This window comes from Pelmatolapia mariae, linkage group LG18 (assembly GCF_036321145.2).
Source record: "Pelmatolapia mariae isolate MD_Pm_ZW linkage group LG18, Pm_UMD_F_2, whole genome shotgun sequence".
NCBI classification, from domain to species: domain Eukaryota; kingdom Metazoa; phylum Chordata; class Actinopteri; order Cichliformes; family Cichlidae; genus Pelmatolapia; species Pelmatolapia mariae.
The window spans coordinates 23280482-23300000 of record NC_086243.1 but is presented as its reverse complement, the minus strand read 5'-3'; the positions used below and the strand labels follow the sequence as shown (position 1 = coordinate 23300000).

General features: G+C 36.9%; 2 protein-coding genes across 2 annotated transcripts in view; one reads left to right on the top strand and one right to left on the bottom strand.

Moving 5' to 3' along the window:
* Nucleotides 1-1357, bottom strand: part of calr3b (calreticulin 3b) — a 3531-nt gene extending 2174 nt beyond the window's left edge. Inside the window, exons 1-4 of the mRNA XM_063462551.1 lie at nt 1189-1357; nt 704-805; nt 183-386; nt 1-92 (exon numbers count right to left, since the gene is read on the bottom strand). The exon at nt 1-92 is cut by the window's left edge and continues 3 nt beyond it. Coding sequence (XP_063318621.1) covers nt 1-92; nt 183-386; nt 704-805; nt 1189-1285 — 495 coding nt within the window. The 5' untranslated portion in view covers nt 1286-1357. The remainder of the gene's footprint in view (nt 93-182; nt 387-703; nt 806-1188) is intronic.
* Nucleotides 1358-3284: 1927 nt separating this feature from the next.
* LOC134616150 (dynein axonemal heavy chain 8-like) overlaps nt 3285-19519 on the top strand; it is a 36626-nt gene continuing 20391 nt past the window's right edge. Inside the window, exons 1-28 of the mRNA XM_063460889.1 lie at nt 3285-3326; nt 3427-3561; nt 5285-5369; nt 5663-5814; nt 7153-7270; nt 8632-8787; nt 9814-9977; nt 10209-10385; nt 11326-11439; nt 12046-12153; nt 12252-12353; nt 12454-12600; nt 12687-12884; nt 13111-13187; nt 13306-13405; nt 13489-13608; nt 13695-13830; nt 13922-14109; nt 16217-16333; nt 16414-16530; nt 17133-17239; nt 17332-17410; nt 17545-17668; nt 18098-18264; nt 18361-18487; nt 18639-18874; nt 19144-19248; nt 19375-19488. Coding sequence (XP_063316959.1) covers nt 3285-3326; nt 3427-3561; nt 5285-5369; nt 5663-5814; nt 7153-7270; nt 8632-8787; nt 9814-9977; nt 10209-10385; nt 11326-11439; nt 12046-12153; nt 12252-12353; nt 12454-12600; nt 12687-12884; nt 13111-13187; nt 13306-13405; nt 13489-13608; nt 13695-13830; nt 13922-14109; nt 16217-16333; nt 16414-16530; nt 17133-17239; nt 17332-17410; nt 17545-17668; nt 18098-18264; nt 18361-18487; nt 18639-18874; nt 19144-19248; nt 19375-19488 — 3612 coding nt within the window. The remainder of the gene's footprint in view (nt 3327-3426; nt 3562-5284; nt 5370-5662; nt 5815-7152; nt 7271-8631; nt 8788-9813; nt 9978-10208; nt 10386-11325; nt 11440-12045; nt 12154-12251; nt 12354-12453; nt 12601-12686; nt 12885-13110; nt 13188-13305; nt 13406-13488; nt 13609-13694; nt 13831-13921; nt 14110-16216; nt 16334-16413; nt 16531-17132; nt 17240-17331; nt 17411-17544; nt 17669-18097; nt 18265-18360; nt 18488-18638; nt 18875-19143; nt 19249-19374; nt 19489-19519) is intronic.

Below are 19519 nucleotides of genomic sequence, written 5' to 3'. Positions count from 1 at the left end.
GCATTTAATCTCTTTCTTGATGAGATGATTCTTGCCTTTGTAATTAAAAATTACATGAACTTTCTTGGTGCTGTAGCCACAAATGTCAGGGCCTAGGGGAAAGGAATAAAATTAATTATTACACGTATCAAATCCAGTGACAGCTGGAAGCACTGTAAATCACACAGGTCATTATTACTTACCAAACATAATGTAGTAAGAGGATTCTCCATGCATTTCAGTCTGCTCCAAGTCCGCAGGAAAGACCTTCACGTAGCCACCACCACAGTCGATTTTCTGCTCATGCTTGACTGTAAACTGGATGACCAAAGGCTTACCCTCATTGCTGAAAGAATCAAAACGGGCAGAGACCGCATAGAAACGTGCATCCTGGCTTGTCTGCAGACCTGAAAATGAAAGTATCAAACCAAAACTAAATACATTTTGTTCAGCTTCAAACAAACAAAAAGAAGTAGGAAACATAATGTAAATCAGACATGAGGGCACTTTGTAGGGGCTATTTGAGACATTACTACTGCTTATTATGATCAAATGACTCATTTTCACTTCTATAATAGAAAATGTTTTTTTTTTGTTTTTTTTTTTAAAACAGGAACACATTAAATGTCAAGTGCCTTGCTGTCTTTTGGACAACAGTAAACGCTATTTTGATCAAAAGAAAACTTTGTAATGAAGATTTACATTAGAAAGTCCGAACATGTACCTTTGTCTTTCTCTGCATCGCCATAGAAGTCGCCAGCCGTGAGTTTCCACTCTCCGTAGTCTGACTTGTGCTTGGAGTTCACCCAGCGACTTCTCCATTCATCTGTTCAGAAAACAACCAGTAAGTTTGCTAAGGATTAACACTCCCGAGCCAGTAGAGCATGGTACGTCATGAAAAATCGTCTCACAATTTCCCAGTAATTGTAGATGCGACGACAAATTGTCAATGTCGAAATTTAGTTTCACTAATTGCAACTTGGACGACGATTATTAACTAATATCGATATTACGTCTGCTCCCTTCGACCTTAATGAATGTTGCCAATTGTCAATGCACTTTCGGTTATTTAACGGAAAAAGGTGGTATTTTTAAGAGGACTCAGAGTCTAGACAACAATTTTTGTGACACAACGATGTCTGAAAGTCAAGCTAACAGGCAGTGAAGTGCTAACCTTGCAAAGTTATAAAAATTCTCTGCACAACTTACCACCATCCAGAAACTCTTCCCGAAAGTAAATCTTCGCATGTACACAATACACTGCTAATATTACTGCAATTACTCCTAAGACTTGCATTTTCCCCATTTTCAGCTCAACTTTCAGCAGCTCTGCAGGAGCGTCGCCGGGCAGGACAGCAAATAGACTGTGCAGGAGGAAGAGAGGGGAATATTTTAGAGTTGCTCCAGCGAACAGATGTCTAGCCGCTATTGGACAAACAGACGGTGTGGCTGGACCAATCACAGTAGACCACGAAACATATGTCCTGTCCGTAGCCTGGTCCAAGATCAGTTGTTGTTTGAGTTATGTCAGTCGTGTCGGTGCGGGAACCACCCAGTAGAGGGTGGCAATAACAAGTAATGACTGTCCTGTGAATGTTTATTTATCTGATGTGTTTCAAGAGGACGGTTAGCAATACGACTACAAGAAGTCCCCCCAAACTATGAAAAATGCTTTGTGAAAGTGTTTTATGTTTACTGTGAATATTAACATTTATAACGTGTGGTAACGGTTGGGCTCGTGACACCTCGTTTCAACTGTTGCGTTAACAGCAGGTATCAGTAACGGCTCATAACGACTGCAGGACTTGGAAGTGACTTCCACGATTGTAAAACGGGAAACAAAATACTCTTTTTTTACTTAAAACAAAACTGGCACAAACATGTGCCCAACAGAAAGCTACCACTTATCGGATGACCAAGTTTTGGTAAGGGCAGAAAATATATATATCAAAGGTTAGAATTATGTAAGTAAGATATGACCTCGATAACAAGTCTCCAACTTGTAATAAATAATCCAGTTAGCTCGTTCAGATGGCAGTAAAGCTAAAAGACTAAAGAAAGAAGAACTTTTTATTAATTATATTATCCTCAGTGCCACTTTGATTGAAAAACAGTTCTGTTTAACTGATACAATTTTAATTAATACTTTGCTTTGCTCAGCCCTAGACCATCACACTACCACCACCAAGTGTGCGTGGTTTTCCTTTAATGATGCTATATTAGTTTTATGTCAGATGTAATGAGACACAAATCTTCAGAAAAAAAATATGTACTGGTAAGACAAAAGTTCAGCTTTTATATAATATTTTACAAGAGTCTTGTGGCTCTTCAAGATGTTTCTTTGTTTGTTTCATTTGGTAAATGTGAGACAAGCCTTTGTGTTCTTTTGGTCAGCGGTGGTTTTTTCCTTGAAATTCTCCCATAGGTGCCATTTTTGTTCAGTCTCTTTGCTATTGTTGACCCTGACCCTAACTGAAGCAAGTGCGGTCTTGAACTAATTTGCTGTGCCCGCCACTCCTTGAAAGGTTCCCCACTGTTCTAAGTTTTCTCCATTTGTGGATAATGAATCTCACTAAAGTAAAAAAACAAAACAAAAAAAACAACCCTTAGAAATGGCTTTGTAACCCTTTTCAGACTGACAGATGTCAGTGACTTATTTTCTAAGCTGTTCTAGTTTCTTTAGACCATGACGTGATATCTTGCTTTTTGATATCTTTTAGCCAAATTCACTTTATTCTATTGTATATAGTACTTTATTGTTGTTGTATAGTATGTTATTCTGTGTTATCTTATCCTATTCTCTTGTGTTTTTCTTAACTTATGCTGCTCTTAAACTTAAACGTGCTCTCTGCTGTGTGGGACTAAAAATGGTTTATCTTATCTTATCTTATCTTATCTTATCTTCGTCAGACACATTCTTTTCAAGTGGTTTTTGATTCAAATGATCTGACAGTAAGCAGGCCTGGGAGGAACTAGTGAAATTGATCTAAGTTTTCCACAAAATGAAGTTTGGATAGCTTTTTCTATTAATAAATTATACAATAATTTAAAAACTGCTTTGTATATTTACACGGGTTATCTTTGTCTAATATTCAAATTCGTTGATGGCCTGAAACATGAAAATGTGACAAATATGCAAAAAAAAGGAAGAGGCAAATACTTTTTCACTGTATTCTACTTTGGAGTTAGTTGGTTATTCATTTTCATAACACTTCATTAATTATTTTTCCTCCAGGCAGAATAAGTTGAAGAGTCACTGAGTTTTTCAAACATCAAGGAGGCGAGTCCTCCTGCCAAACAATACGATGGAAGAAGTTAGCCAAAATACAAATGAGGCTGGATGTCAGGTAAATTGATATTGGCTTTAATGAAACCTTACTGACATCAACCACTTTTGTTGTCGGAGCAGTTACAATTACTACAATTAACATCTATTGTATTTCTCAGGGCAAATATAAGGAGGCAAGAGAAGAGCGAAAAAAGCTCCTCACCCCTGCACACAAGTATATCATTGACATCTTGGCTGACAGACTGGCCCTACCGCCAACAGATGTAGAGGAGTTTATTTTAGATTCGTCTTCTGTGAGTTTTTCCCATATACTTCAACAAACTATGTTCAAAATAGCCCTTCAAATAAGTAATTAATGATTCTAAGTGTTTTGAACAGAGAATAATCAAACACCAACACCTTCACCACAGCAGTTCAAAATATTAAAAAACCCATAGAAAACAAAATATAACTATTTTATTTGTATCAACTGGATAACGTTCACTTGTCTTTGTCACATCTTATTCAAATATTCCAAATGGTCTTCGTATGACCAGGAACTATTATTCAGTTAAAGGAGGCAGTGTCTTAATCACCACACATTAAAACATATTTATGCAGTACTGTGCAAAAGTCTTGATCAGCTACTAGTTTCTTCCTATTTTACATGAAAATTGGAAATACATTAAAATACAATATAAAATTTTTAAATGCAGTTTGTACCATTCTAATGAGCTTTAAAGTTAATATTTCTTATAGCCACCTTTATTCCTCAACAAAGGCTGAATTCACTTAGGTAAGTTTTCTCATAATTTTTGTAAGTAGTCTTCATGAATAGTTCTCCAGGCTTCATGAAGGATATCCAAAGCTCTTTAGATGTTGGCTGGTTCAATAATGTTGCAGTCCCGGTTCTGGGGAGACCCATTCATGACTGACAGTCTTCCACTGTGTTTTTCTATCCGGATATACTTTTATTGCACTGGCAGTGTATTTAGGATGATTGACATACTGAAAAAAGAAGCCACTGTCAATCACTTTTCTGATGGTATTGCATGGCAGCAAGAGATTACTTTTCTGTGTTTATAATTCCATCAGTTTTGATCCCGACACCACTGGCTGTATCCCCAAATAATACCAAAGCCTGCACCGTGTTTTACAGGTTGTAGACACTCACCGTTGTACCACTCTCCTGATTGCCGTACATACTAACAACAGTTTTAATCATTTCATATTTATCATTCATCACTCTGTAAAACCTATTGCCACTGATTTTCAGAGCAGTTTTTGTGTAATTTTGCATACCTCAGCCTTTTCTTCCCTATTTCCTTTAATTAAGAATAGCTTCTTGACAGCCATCCTTCTACTGATCCCATTTCTGTTGAGGCTTCAGTGAAAAATAAATAGATTAACTGAATGACCAAGTTTTCAGTTAATAGTTCACTGAGAATCAAATTGGTGGTGCAAAAAATATTGTATCCTTGTCAAACCTTGTCCAAAAATTATGTGTTTTTGGACAGGCTGATAATAACAAAAAGTACAATCTAAAATTGGTTCTTTAAGTCGTCTAAGTCATCTATTATGTATAGACACAATCTTGGTTCATCCACTGAGTTAAGTGTTTTACCCTTTAGTGATTCATAGGTCAGTGGATCAACAAACAAAGAAATAGTTTCTCTGAAAATGGTCTGATGCAAGAACTTGACTAGAAAAGACAGTCAATGTCAACAGAAAAGCTTCGAAAAGACTTTTAGAAAGTCTGGAGAACTATTGCTCAAGGCAACCTTAAAAAATACATAAACATTTGGCTCCTTGGAAGCAAAATATCAAAAGCAAAAAATATCATAATCAGAAGTGTATATTTTGGCTGCTGCAAGTACAACTGGAACAAGCAAAAGTCAAAACATCTCATACATTTCACATGTTATATTGTCTATGTTGATATGGCAATTATGGTTAAAACACATCTGATATTATACAGTTACACATTTTTCAGTTCACAATTTTTTGTCTTTCTTTTTCTTTCTTTATCATGAATAGCTGGCTGCTTTTGATCATTTTTTTGCCAAAGGAGGTTGCAAAACCATTTCCTTTGTGTATCAAGAGTCTGCAGCGCCAGGACCAGGTTGGAATAAATCTCGACTCCAGTATTTGACTGTCACGTTATCCTGCTTATTTTTTTATTTCATACTAAGTAATACTGACCACTAATTTAAAGCAAACTACGATTACAGTGTTTTACTTTTCTGATTTTCAAGGCCAGTTATAATTTTAGTTTTTACCAAGTTCACGTGATAATTAATGATTTTATCCCTGCGCTGGTGAAATATCCCAGTTTTAGCAGAAAGAATTGAGATCTGTTTTATGTGTCATTTTCATTTTTTAATTTCTTCCAAAATGATTTCTATTTTATTGCAGAGTGTGGTCGCTCATATCCTGGTGCTGCAAAAGGAGAAAAAACACTGAGGCTGTTTATGCCTGATTTGTCCCAAATATCCCTGACAGGTATTTGCTGCTACTTTATACGGACAAGAGAGGACATAGCTGTGAATTCTGAAAACGTACATGAGGTAAGAGGGTACTGAATTTGTATGGTGGTTTGTTTCTATAACTATAATATAATTAAAATATCCATATACAGTATCTCACAAAAGTGAGTACACCCCTCACATTTTTGTAAATATTGTATCTTTTCATTGGACAACATTAAAGATATGACGCTTTGATACAATGTAAAGTACTCGGTGTACAGCTTGTATAAGAGTGTACATTTGCTGTCACCTCAAAATAACTCAACATACAACCATTAATGTCTAAACCGCTAGCAACTAAAGTGAGTACACCCCTCAGTGAAAATGTCCAAATTGTGCCTAAAGTGTCAATATTTTGTGTGGCCATCATTATTTTCCAACACTGCTTTAACTCTGTTGGGAATGGAGATCACTAGAGCTTCACAGGGCGCCACTGGAATCCTCTTCCACCCATCTCCATGTTATCATGTTAGAATACTGTCCTGTGGCTCAGTTTCTGAAGGGAGGGGATCATGTTCTGCTTCAGTATGTCACAGTACATGCTGGCATTCATGGTTCCTTCAATTAGCTGTAGCTCCTCAGTGCCAGCAGCACTCATGCGGCCCCAAACAATGACATCCCACCACCATGCTTGACTGTAGGCAAGACACACTTGTGTTTGTACTCCTCACCTGGTTGCCGCCACACATCCTTGACACCATCTGAACAAAATAAGTTTGTCTTGGTCTCATCAGATCACAATTAATCCATGTCCTTAGTCTGCTTGTTTTCAGCAAACTGTTTGCGGGCTTTCTTGTTGTAGTACCAGAGTCAGCTTGTAGTCAGTTTTAATCAGTTTTGGGTTGCTTTTAATCTTCTTTACTTTGTTAGTTTTATTTATTGTCTATTATATTGTCTGTTTTATTCATGTTTCAAAATTTACCGATTTATTTCATCTTTTTTTTCATTCATTCATTTATTTTATTGTTATTTAATTTTCTTTGTTTAATGTATGGTTTTTAACTTTTATTACAGTTTTTTTACTGGGAAGCACTTTGGTCAACCATGTTGTTTTTAAAGTGCTTTATAAGTAAAGTTGGATTGAATAGCCATTTGATGCAATGTGTGGCATATGGTCTGAGCACTGACAGGCTCCATGCCTTCAACCTCTGCAGCAATGCTGGCAGCAATCATACATCTATTTTCAAAGGACAACTTCTGGATATGATGCTGAGCACATGTACTTAGCTTCTTTGGTTGACCAGAGGTTTGTTCTAAGTGGAAACTGTCCTGTTAAACTGCTGTATGGTATTGACCATCGTGCTGCAGCTCAGTTTCAGGCTGTTGGCAACATTCTTATAGCTTAGGCAATCTAAAGAGTAACAATTTTTTTTTCAGATCCTCAGAGAATTCTTTGCCATGATGTGCCATGTTAGACTTTCAGTGACCAGTATGAGAGAGTGTGAGAGCAATAACCCCAAATTCAACACACCTTCCGATTTGCGCCTGAGACCTTGTAACACTAACGAGTCACATGACACTAGGAAGGGAAAATGGCAAATTGGGCACGATTTGGACATTTTCACTTAGGGGTGTACTCACTTTTGTTGCCAGAGGTTTAGACAATAATGACTGTGTGTTGAGTTATTTAAAGGGGACAGGAAATTTACACTGTTGTACAAGCTGTACACTGACTACTTTACGTTGTATCAAATTGTCATATCTTCAGTGTTGTCCCATGAAAAGATATAACAAAGTATTTACAAAAATGTGAGCGGTGTGCTCACTTGTGTGAGATACTGTCTAATAATATTATGATTTCTGTTTTTATTTACATTTTACACATTGTCCAAACCATTTTAGAATCGGAATGGTATAAAAAAAACTAATATTTTTTTTTATATAAATTTAAACAAAATGCACAATTTTTGCTATATAAAAGCGTTATAAAATCATATCTAACAACCTAACAACCATATATATAATATAGATATATGATTTTATAACCATTCCAGTTCTAAAAAGGTTGGGACAGTGTGTAAAATGTAAATAAAACAGAAATCATAATCTCATTAGTTTCATAAGCCCATACTTTATTCACAATAGAACATATAAAACATATCAAATAAAAGTCCCACTTACTTCCAAGCGCATGTCAGAATTTTCTTTATATGCTGAAAGAAAATGGTTTATCTGTGAAAAAAAATTCCCATTTAAACACACAATAAACTGTTTTAAATTCGGAGAATAACAGTATGGTAAAGTTTTCATTGGACATACAGATATGATTTAGGATCTGGGTTGGAAATTATTTTTAAAAAGCTAATTGTGCATTTTATATGTCTTTGTGTTCACTGCTCAAAAAAATAAAGGGAACACTTTTACAAAACATTGTAATTCCAAGTCAGTCACAGTTCTGTGAAATCAAACTGTCCACTTAGGAAGCAACATTTACTGACAATCAATTTCACATGCTGTTGTAGAAATGGAATAGACAACTGGTGGAAATTATAGGCAATTAGCAAGACATCCCCAATAAAGGAGTGGTTCTGCAGGTGATGACCACAGACCCAACAGCAGGACCGTTATCTCCACCTTTGTGCATGGAGGAACACGAGGAGCACTGCTAGAGCCCTAAAAAATGACCTCCAGCAAGCCACAAATGTGCATGTGTCTGCTCAAACAGTCAGAAACAGACTCCGTTGGCAGTGGGTCAATAATGGTGTGGGGTGGCATTTCTTTGGGGGGAGGGGGGGGGGGGGGTTGGCGCGTACAGCCCTCCATGTGCTTGCCAGAGGTAGCCTGACTGCCATTAGGTAGCGAGATGAGATCCTCAGACCCCTTGTGAGACCATATGCCGGTTTCTCCTAATGCAAGACAATGCTAGACCTCATGTGGCTGGAGTGTGTCAGCAGTTCCTGCAAGACGAAGGCATTGATGCTATGGACTGGCCCGCCCGTTCCCCAGACCTGAATCCAATTGAGCACATCTGGGACATCATGTCTCACTCCATCTACCACAGAATGTCCAGGAGTTGGCGGATGCTTTAGTCCAGGTCTAGGAAGAGATCCCTGAGGAGACCACCCGCCACCTCATCAGGAGCATGCGCAGAAGTTGTAAGGAGATCATACATGCACGTGGAGGCCACACACACACTACTGAGCCTCATTTTGTCTTGTTTTAAGGACATTACATCAAAGTTGGATCAGCCTGTTGTGTGTTTTTCCACTTTAATGTTGAGCATGATCCAGACCTCCATGGGTTGCGAAATTTGATTTCCATTGATAATTTTTGTGTGATTTTGTTGTCAGCACATTCAGCTATGTAAAAAACAAAGTATTTAATAAGAATATTTCATTCATTCAGATCTGGGATGTCTTATTTTTGTGTTCCTTTTATTTTTTGAGCAGTTTATGTAAGATAAGATAAGACTTTATTGATCCCATGGCGGGGAAATTCTTGCATCCACATAATAATTCTTGTGTTCACATAATAAACATCACATAATAAACTTGTCACTTTTCAGCATTTCTTGTATTAGTTTAGGAAAAATCTAATATGGTCTAACCCTCCTTCCTTAACATATTTTTAAATCTTGAGGTCACATTTGACATCCAACCGTTTCAGTGACATTATAAAACAACCTGACGTCCACACCTATTTACAATGTAACTGTACAGCTGTTAGAAAATAAATCCCTTTAAAATACTTTGATTTATATTACAGATGTTTTGGCTTTGGATTTTATGAAGTTATGGGTGACTTGTCTCCATACTTTGTAGGAGATCTTTTTTTCAGTAGTTGATGCCAGAGACGGCCTCCTGAAAGGAATAAGGAACGCTTATAACTTTCTACTGCCTGCTCTCGATGCACCACAAAACTGGGGCACTATAGAGTCCAGACATGGAGTAAAATGTAAAGAGAACTTAATGTACACAATAAAACACTGTCTTGACTCCTTAGAAGGTAAAAAAATGTTTCTTCAGAACAACATACTGTAGCTAAATGGCTGGTTTCAATAATTTAATAATTTTGTACTTCGTTATGTTTGTCCTGCAGAAATTCAGATAAGCAACAAGTACATTGTTCATCTGACTACATTCACACATATTGACTTCTCTAAACTGGCCACCCTCAATGATATGAAAACTGCAGCTGCCAACTGTGAGATGGTCCATCAACTGGAAAAAAATCTTTTGCAGTGGTGCAAGGAAATTGAGCAGGTTTGTTAAATCATTAAAAGGCACAAGTGAAGTGTAGCCTATGAACCAATGGCTTCAAGGAATACTGTTTACTGGCCAGAGATGATGACTTCACAAATGAATGGTATATATTTTGTTAGTATGAGAGAAAGGAAATGAAAGAAGAGACTGAAAAGGAAAAGAAAAACTTGCTGTAGTGGCTTGCTGTAGAGGTACTGACTGAATTAATGTAACCTTTTCCGTGTACATCAGGTCCTCATAGAGAGTGATCAGCTGAGAAAAGGAGCTGATTCAGAAGGGCCACTGAGTGACTTAGAGCACTGGAAAGGAATGTCTATAAGGTTCAACTCTATCATCACTCACATCAAAAGCCAAAAGTGCAAGACAGTGGTAATGGTGCTCCATATTAGCAGATCCAAAACTGTAAAGGTACTCATTCTCAGTTTCAGTCACACTATTATAGTATTTTTTTTTTATGTCCACTGTTTAATGTAAGATAATACTTGGCAGTATAATGTATGTACTGGTATACTGTAACAACATTATTTGTTGCACGATATAATTTTTTTAATTACCACACCTCTGATATACCTATTTCTAATCTTGTTCACGTGTGTCCAAAAATGCAAATTCAGCCGCTCACTTCAAACATATGCTCAATGAATAAAACCCTTTCAATAAAAACCTTGTGTTCTAAAATCAGCAAAGGGAAAACATTTTATTGTAGGTTGGTGTCAGACAGCTCCTCCACACATAACAATGAAACAACAATGAACAATGAAAGTGAGGCAAACACTAATCTGTGTTTTTCCTCACTAAAAAATCATTTGTGCTACACAGTTTTTAGTATTTTAGTATTTAGTTATTATTCTGTTTTTATGATGCCATTAGGCCCACTTATACAATAATAACTTTGGTATAACAATAACAATATCGATATAATATCGAAATCTAAAAAAAAAAAATACCTTCAGACATATTGCATCTATGACACTGTGTGTATAGGTGCAATATGAAAAACTGAATCTATTTGATATATATAATAAAAATTACATGCAAATTATATAATAGTAAGATTATTCCTGAATGATCAGTAATTACTAATTTTCGCTGTTCTATGATATATCATGGATCCATAAATGTGATTTGTGTATTTTTAATAATATTTTGCATCGTGACCATATAATTCAGGGGATATTGCCTTTATTTTATTTACAAAAAAATTAGTTAAAAAATGTAACAATAATAATAATAATAATAAAATCAGAAATTTAAATTACTCCTTGAAACATTTAACAATAAACAAACATTTACAATAAACAACATATATTATTACCTTCATCACTGTCATAAACATGTACCTCTGTAGATGTGGCGGAAGCTGGATAGTAGGATAACAAGGTGTGCCAATGAGGCAAAAGACAATGTGAAATTCCTGAACACACTGGAGAAAGTTCTTCAACCTCTCTACATCAGTGACCCGGTATGTACAGTCAACAATTCATTTCCATTAAGAACTTGCAATTGTTAGAATTTTTAGTATTAAATAAAGTTTTACCTCTGAGCCAAACAGTGTTTTTGTTGATGAACTGATGTTAAAGCACAAGCCAAGTATGAAAGCACCTATATCGCATACACAGCTATTTAAAGACATGTATATAAATTGTAAAGCATTCAGGCTGTAAACCAACAGTGTTGGGGGGAAAAGTATGGTCTTTTTTACCAAATGTAGGCAATAACAAACAAATGCAAAATTCTGAGTAGCCATTGCTATGCACTGAATACAGGAAGTCTTTGACAGGTTTTAAAATAGTCTTTTATTTGCCCCAGACTACATCACAATAAAATGATCAAAAATTGCCTATTTACTATTCACTTAGAAACAACGCTAGTATTAAATTCATACTCCATGTACTATTCATTAGTGACCCTCACACATACTGTTTTTTGTTAATTAATATGGATAATAGCCAGTTAATAGTTTAATTTTTGTACAGTAAAGTTGTTCATTACAAACTTAAGAAATACTAATTATATCAGAGCAAACAATATATTGTAAATATTGTGACTATACTTGGTGTCATTTCAGGTTACCATGATGAAAAATGTGCAAAATGTCATCAGTACTATTCACATGATTTTCAGAGTTTCGCTGTACTACAACACGAGTGAAACTTTATCTTCACTGTTCATCAAAGTAGGTTTACTTTGTTGAATTTTTTCATTTCATTCAAAGAACAAACATTTAAGATCCAATTCCCTTTGTACAACATGTGATACTGAAAACTTTTCTAGGTCACAAATCAGATGGTTACAATGTGCAGATCGTACATTACTGACAATGGCAAACGTCTCATATGGGACCAACATGCTGATAACATCATCACAAAAGTGCAGGTGACTGTTACACTGTGATTAGTACACATCAGTGTTATTACAGAGGCATGACTGCAGCAGTACACCGTTTCTGCTGTTGTTAATCTTTTGTCTTTTGCAGCACTGTACCTCCTTGTACCAGGAATATAAGTCTTGTTTCCAGAAAACAAAGATGGAAACAATGGCTGCACCTGGAAAGAGGCCTTTTGAGGTTTCAGAGATGGAAATTTTTTTGAAGTTTTCCAACTTCTGCAAGCAGCTTGAAAAGGTACGGTCTATTTTAATTCCTGAAATATGAATGTCAGTCTTGTCATAATGCTTTGCCATATAACAGTAAGCATTATTTTTTTCTAGATCACACAAATAATCACAGTGTTCAAGACATTTGAATCACTTAACAAGTCCAACATTGAGGGCATTGAGATTCTAGCCAGACAGTTCAACACTATAGCCATGAATCTGAAAAGAAAGCAGTATGATATGTTGGCTCCAAGGAGTGCTGAATTTGAAGCAGATTTTGTCAAGTTTACAGAGCAAATCTGTTACATTGAGGTATGTATATTTGTGTACTCATTATGCCTAAAACATGTAGCTGCTGTTTTCCTGTACATTGTTTAAAACAGGAAGCATCATAGGGATGAAGATGTTTTCTCAGAGACCTGCAAAGAATTTACATATACACAAAACCACTAATCACAGACATCACTCATTAAGACATGGCCTCAATTGAAACATGATAAAGTACTAATGAAGGTTACATTTGTTACCTTTTCTACAGAACCAGCTGCAGACTTTTATGAATTCATGCTTCTCACATGTGAAGACATCTGAGCGTGCCATTCACCTGATACAGCGGTTAGTGTCTATATATGATATTTTTAGCAATGTAATATATCACTGGAAATATTATATTAGAAATATAACATTAAATACTGTAATGATTTGTTATTACTTTGTTTTTTTAAATTTGTAGTTTCCAGAGGCTGAACATTCCCTGCATTAACGCACACGTTCCCCATCTTTTGAGTCATATTCTTCAGCGTTATGTCTCAGAAGTAGAGTTTGTGAGAAAGGTACCTATTTTATTGTTATTCGCTAATGCCATTTAAAATAAAATATAAATGCACAGATTTTGTTTTACAAACTTCCTTTGCAGCACTATGGCAACCACAAAGAGAACCCTCCACTAGCTAGGGACATGCCTCCTGTGGCGGGACGAATTGGTTGGGCCAGGCACCTCTTCAAAAAACTAGAGGAACCCATGTTACACATAAAAGTAAGGCTAGATTTCTGTCAACAAAAATTTTAAAGCTACTAGCACTGAAAGATTTTAATGTTGCCTCAATCTGTCATCCTAAACAGGAAAACTCGGACATCCTGCTCAGTCCTCAGGGACGAAATGCCGTCAAAATGTACAATCAGACTGCAGCTTCGTTAGTAAAGTTTGAGTGTATTTACCACCAGGCATGGCTCGAGGAAGTAGCACAGATGAATCATGGTTGGCTTAAATTAAATATGCTGATAACCTTGATGGCACACCGTATCTGATTCTGTTAGTATGACTTTACTCTCTGTGTTATTCACAACAGTCTTAAATGTCACACTGCTGGTTCGTCACCCAAAGACAGAAAAGCTAGTTGTCAACTTTGATCCTAAAGTAACTGAGGTCATACGGGAGGCAAAGTGTTTGGTGAAGATGGATCTCCTGGTTCCAAAGCAAGCCTTACATCTGCTCAACATCGAAACAAAACTCAATGCTGATCACCATCGATTACAGGCAAGTAATAACTAGTTTTTTCACAAAATGATTATTTAACTTAATATAAAATAACTTTATATTATAGCATGGTGGCATGGTGGTTAGCACTGTTGCCGCAGAGCAAGAAGGTCTTGAGTTCAATTCCACCATCAGGCCTGGGTCTTTCTGTGTGGAGTTTGCATGTTCTCCCCGTGTTTGCGTGGGTTCCCTCCAGGTACTCCGGCTTCCTCCCACCGTCCAAAGACATGCAGTTTGTGGGGATAGGTTAATTGATTAATCCAAATTGCCCGTGGGAGTGAATGTGAGCGCGAATGGTTGTCTGTCTCTGTGTGTTAGCCCTGACAGACTGGCGACCTGTCCAGGGTGTACCCAGCCTCTTGCCCTATGACAGCTGGGATAGGCTCCAGTGCACCCCACGACCCTGAAAAGGTTAGGCGGAAGTGAATGGATGGATAAAACAACTTGTTGTCCTTTTTTATAGACAATTTTGGAAGATTATGAGTCCACTTGTGAGAAAATACCTGAAGACTTTTCCAGCTGGATGGCTTCAAAAATAAAAAATGTAAGTACATTGCAGTAGATGGTGCATTTTGTGGAAGAAATGTCTCAGCTGTTAAACATTGCTTGTTAACAGCAGTGTGAATATGTTTTCCACTGTTCTGGCCTCTAGACTAACTTTTTGCCACGGTTTCACTGGTGCACCTAACTTTTTTCTTAGGTGCACCCAATTTTTTCAACCGCATCGCTTAACACCGCAGTTTTGCAAGTTCACTTTTTTTTTTTTAAATTGCTGTCCATACAGACATATTGATTTTTGTAAATAATTAACTAACAATCTTGTCAACACAAAGTTCTTTATTTGAGCACAGTTTACAAGAAAGATAAGTTGCTTAAAAAGTGCTGGTGCTTAAAGTGCTTCACTGAACTGAAATTTAAACTTAAAACATCTCAAGATATATTAAATAAAAAGAAAATCTAAATTAACATCTGAACATCTGAACAGCTTGATATCTTATGGACTATCGTGTGGACTATTGCAGTCACAGGCCCTTGAGATGGCCAACTTCTGTAATTTGGCCTTTTTTGCCCTTTTTTTTCAATATGTCTCTGATGACACCTATATACTGGGCACCATCATTACTGTACGTGGGGTGTTGTGAAGAATTATTTTGGACTTGAACTTAGTGAACAGAACTTCTTTTTTGGCAATATTGTAGACAATGTTAAACTTAATCATCATCTCGGCCTCCTCTGACGACCTGTTTGCTGCTGCCTGACGCTTAAAGGCAGTGGGGAGAGGGGAGACTTGGGCAGTGCATTTATCGCAGCATATAATGTGTTTTCTGGATACACTGTGCTTTTTCAGCATTTCAATTCGAAACGTGTTAGCACCACAAATGCGGCATTGCCGGTGATGCTCTTTCCACACTCATGACAGTAAATGCAGTGCATTCAGCTTTAGTGTATCTTAGCCAGGGAAACTGGTCAAGCCACTCTCTTCGAAATGTATACACTTTCCCCCTTTTACTTTCAGTGGGCTCTGGCTTGGAGTCGATTGTATGTGGCTCATTATCTGATGCCGTCTTAGTCAGTGTTAGACATTACCCATTACCTGAGAGGTTGATGGCTCTATGTCAGAGCACTGGCTATGAATTTCAGACAGATCAGCCCTTAACTTAACGAAAAAGTTATCAATTGTTCTTTTCATCTTTTCTCATTACCCACAACTCAATCCACTTCTATCAGGCCTAGGCTACTCACCTCTCTCTATCAGCCTGCACTTTCAAATGTACATACATGTAGGCCTACAGGAATATCTGGACCACGGCCAATCAGAGAGGTCCCTCCCTTGACTGTCCTCGATTGGTTTTGACCACGATATGGGCATGATGTGTGTCTCTTGTTGACCACACGGAGGCTTTCAGAGTTACGAAGATTTTTTTTTTTACTCGAGCGGCTGGTCGTACTGGTGCGACCTAGGCTTTCTTTAGTCGCACCATTGAGAAATTAGGTCTCAACCAAATTGGTCGCACTCTAGAGCCCTGCTGTTGCCATGCTTTTTAAAAAAAAATTTTTTATGGCTGTTGCATCATAATGAGCTTTAATGTCTTTGGTAACTCGCAAGGTTGAATCTGCTCTTCAACGTGGGGCAGTGCTGTTCACCTGGTCATCCTTACTCCTGGACGAGTTCTTCCAAAGAGTTGACATGGCTTTGTATGAGCTCCAGCATCTTGTGAATAAGGTCTGTTTCTGTGTCATTCATTAAAATTTTCCTTATTGTGCATTTATAATAAGCAAGAACCACATTTCCTTCTTTTTCAGGTGCTAAATATTAGCAAGTTACACATTGATGATGTACTTAAAGACATCTCAGAGACGGTGCTGATTGAGCTCTCAGATGATCCAACTTCAGTTCAGCATCTGATTGACCATAATAAGGTATGGCCACTCGTACCAAATCAAAACACAAATTTTAGATGTTTATCAACTGAAATCAATTTAATTAAATTCTTTACAATAATTTAACGATTATTCTGCTAAAGTCTTTTTCTCATTTTTTAATTTGCCTTTACAAATAAGTTGTGCCTTATTCACCAAATACATATCTCAACCTCTTTTTAGAATCTTTGTAAAGAGTGGGCGAAGACATTAGATTACAAATGTAGTCATGTCAAAACAGCAATCAAAGAGCTGGACACTGTTTTAAGTGCTGTTTATGAACCAAAAGGCTACAAGACTGTTGAGGAACCTGTGTCAGGTGATGTCAAGGCAGAGTTTTAAGTGTTGCACACAAGTGAACGCAGCAATTAAGTATTTAAACTTATTTTTTGTATTTCACACTTTCAACACTGTAGTCGGGAGGACCATGACCTTCGCAGGAGAGAGACACACGATTGCTCATGAGGATGAGAGAGGGACTGCAGAAAGTTCAATAAAAGACAAAAATACTAAATTTGAAAAGGTATATTTGTCTACCAACTGTAAAACACTTCTGCTATGTGCAGTTGACCCACTGATTTGCATACAAATCTTAATTTCAGGAGTTTAAGAAGCTTTATGAATCCTTCACTGCAAGGGTACTTGATGCAGTTCTCAAAACAACCAAGTCATCTCTGAACACCTTGAAAAAGAGGATTAGTTGCACTATGTAAGTATATTTGTGTTAGTTGGTATGTGCACAATGCAGTATCATAAGTCAAAGAGAAAGAACTCTTTCAAATTTTCATCAATATACTACAGAAGTTACAAGAAATCCAAGCCTCAACCTAGGATAGTTCCGCTAATAAAATCTGAAGTCCAGCTGGACATACCCAACGTGGTGAGTTTCTACTTCTCCATCAGTACGTGTTCAGGGTGCAGTAGTTGCATTGTAGGACAGAGAGATCTGGAATTCTTTGCAAGTTTTTTTGAACAGAAAATCTAGTTTTGATATCTGATATTTGTCATTATCAGGTAATGATTCCCACCTTAGATGAAATCCAGCAGGCCATAAATCAACTAACTGACTCTGTGTTGGAAGTTAGCAAGAGTATTGCCTGGCAGTGGGAGTACACTCCTAATGAAAGGAAGAAAACAGGTAACTCACCATCAGTATGCACATACAGTACAGGAGCAAACACACTTGATGCACAAGTTCAAAGAATGACAGCTCCTAAATTAAAGACATCCTTTATTATGAATGAAGATTGTAAATATTAAGCTTATTGTGGGGACTGTGTAAGACATGAAGGTAGTACCTTGCAGAGGGGCCTCTAACTTGCATTCTATCTGAAGGCCACTAGATGGTAATAGTTGTGGTTGCAAATGGACTTCTGGTCCAGTAGAAGTCTGTTTCCCTTTAAATACTTTCCTGCTGAATTTATGGGCTCACTCACCTATTTTGGGTCATACTGGATAAAATAAATTTGTACAAAAGTAAATGTTAAACTTTGAATGAAACTGTCAGCTGCTAACTTTTAGCACAATCGTTGGTTGTACTTTTGACTGTTTATTTGTGTTTCTGCAGAAAAAGATCATTTATTTAACTTTGTTGTGGAACACAAGGACATCAAAAAACTCGTGGGCATTCTGAAAACAGCGATCAACTCTCAGAAGGGACGAGCAGCTGATGTTTTGAAACAGTTCAATACTTTCAGAGCGATCTGGGAAGAGGACAAAAACGCTAAAGTCAAAGTTAGTTGTCTTTGATTTTCTTTCACCATGACATGTTCCTTGTTGTTTTCATATAGTTATATCATTATCATATCCCTTGTCTTAATTTCTACAAAGGAATTCATGGGAAGCAACCCATCCTTGATCCACATTACATCTGAAATCCAACACTATGACTCAGTTGAGCAAGAAATTCAAGCTATCAAGCCTGTTATTGCTTTTGAATCTGTTCAGTTAACAACAGGTAAGTTTTATTTGTGAGGACCAGGATTGAATTCCATTCTGCTACCACTGGATAATTGGATAATATTTCGTGTGTTTTATTACACATGTCACATGTAGGCAGTTATTAGTTTGAGAACTGGAGGACTAATGCTAAGTTCCTTTATATACAGGTTCACTGAAAAAGGCCCTAACAGATGAGACAAAAGCCTGGAAGAAACTAATTTGCAAATACCTGAAGGAGAGGTACAAGAAGAAAATGACTGACACACACATACATTTGAACAACTACCTTATACAGCTATCACATCCTGTGGCTAATCTGGAAGATGTACGCTGTACTATGGGGGCCCTGTCTACGCTTCGAGAAGCTGAAATACAGACTGACATGACACTGATTTCCATTGAGGTATCAGTTGCTTAAATGTATTGTGTAACTGCAGATATTTCAAAGGACTGGCAATAGCACTACACAATAAACAAAGTGATATGAACTGCTGCAGAGTACCAGTAACAACATTAAATAAAGCCCAGAAATTTTTAGTGAAAGACATTTTGAGGATGTAATTTTAACTGTATCTAACTATCTACTGTTACTACTGTTAGTTATAAATGAGAGGCCCGCGTGTTCAGAGTGAGCTAAATGTTGAACATTTAAATATAATAATGTTTTTACAGGAAGCATATGAAATTTTGACAAAATATGAAGCAGAAGAGACCAAAAGAGAAGTAGAAGAAGTGTACAGTCTGAGAGACTCCTTCACAATGCTCCAGTCTAAAGCTGTAAGTATTATCATGACATTAATGCCCATTTTGTTTGATGACTTTTTTTAAAATAAATGTGATCTTGTGTGTTGTAAATGTGATAAGCTGTGATCTTGATTTTATTTTTGATATTTACTTGTGCAGAGATCGGTGCAATATGAGCTTGTTCGTATGCAACCCAAGTTCAAACAAGACCTTCTTGAGAGCGTTGCTATCTTCCAAAAAGATGTTGACACTTTTATGGAACAGTTTGATTCTGTGAGTAATCTTAAAAACTGTGTGCGGGTGG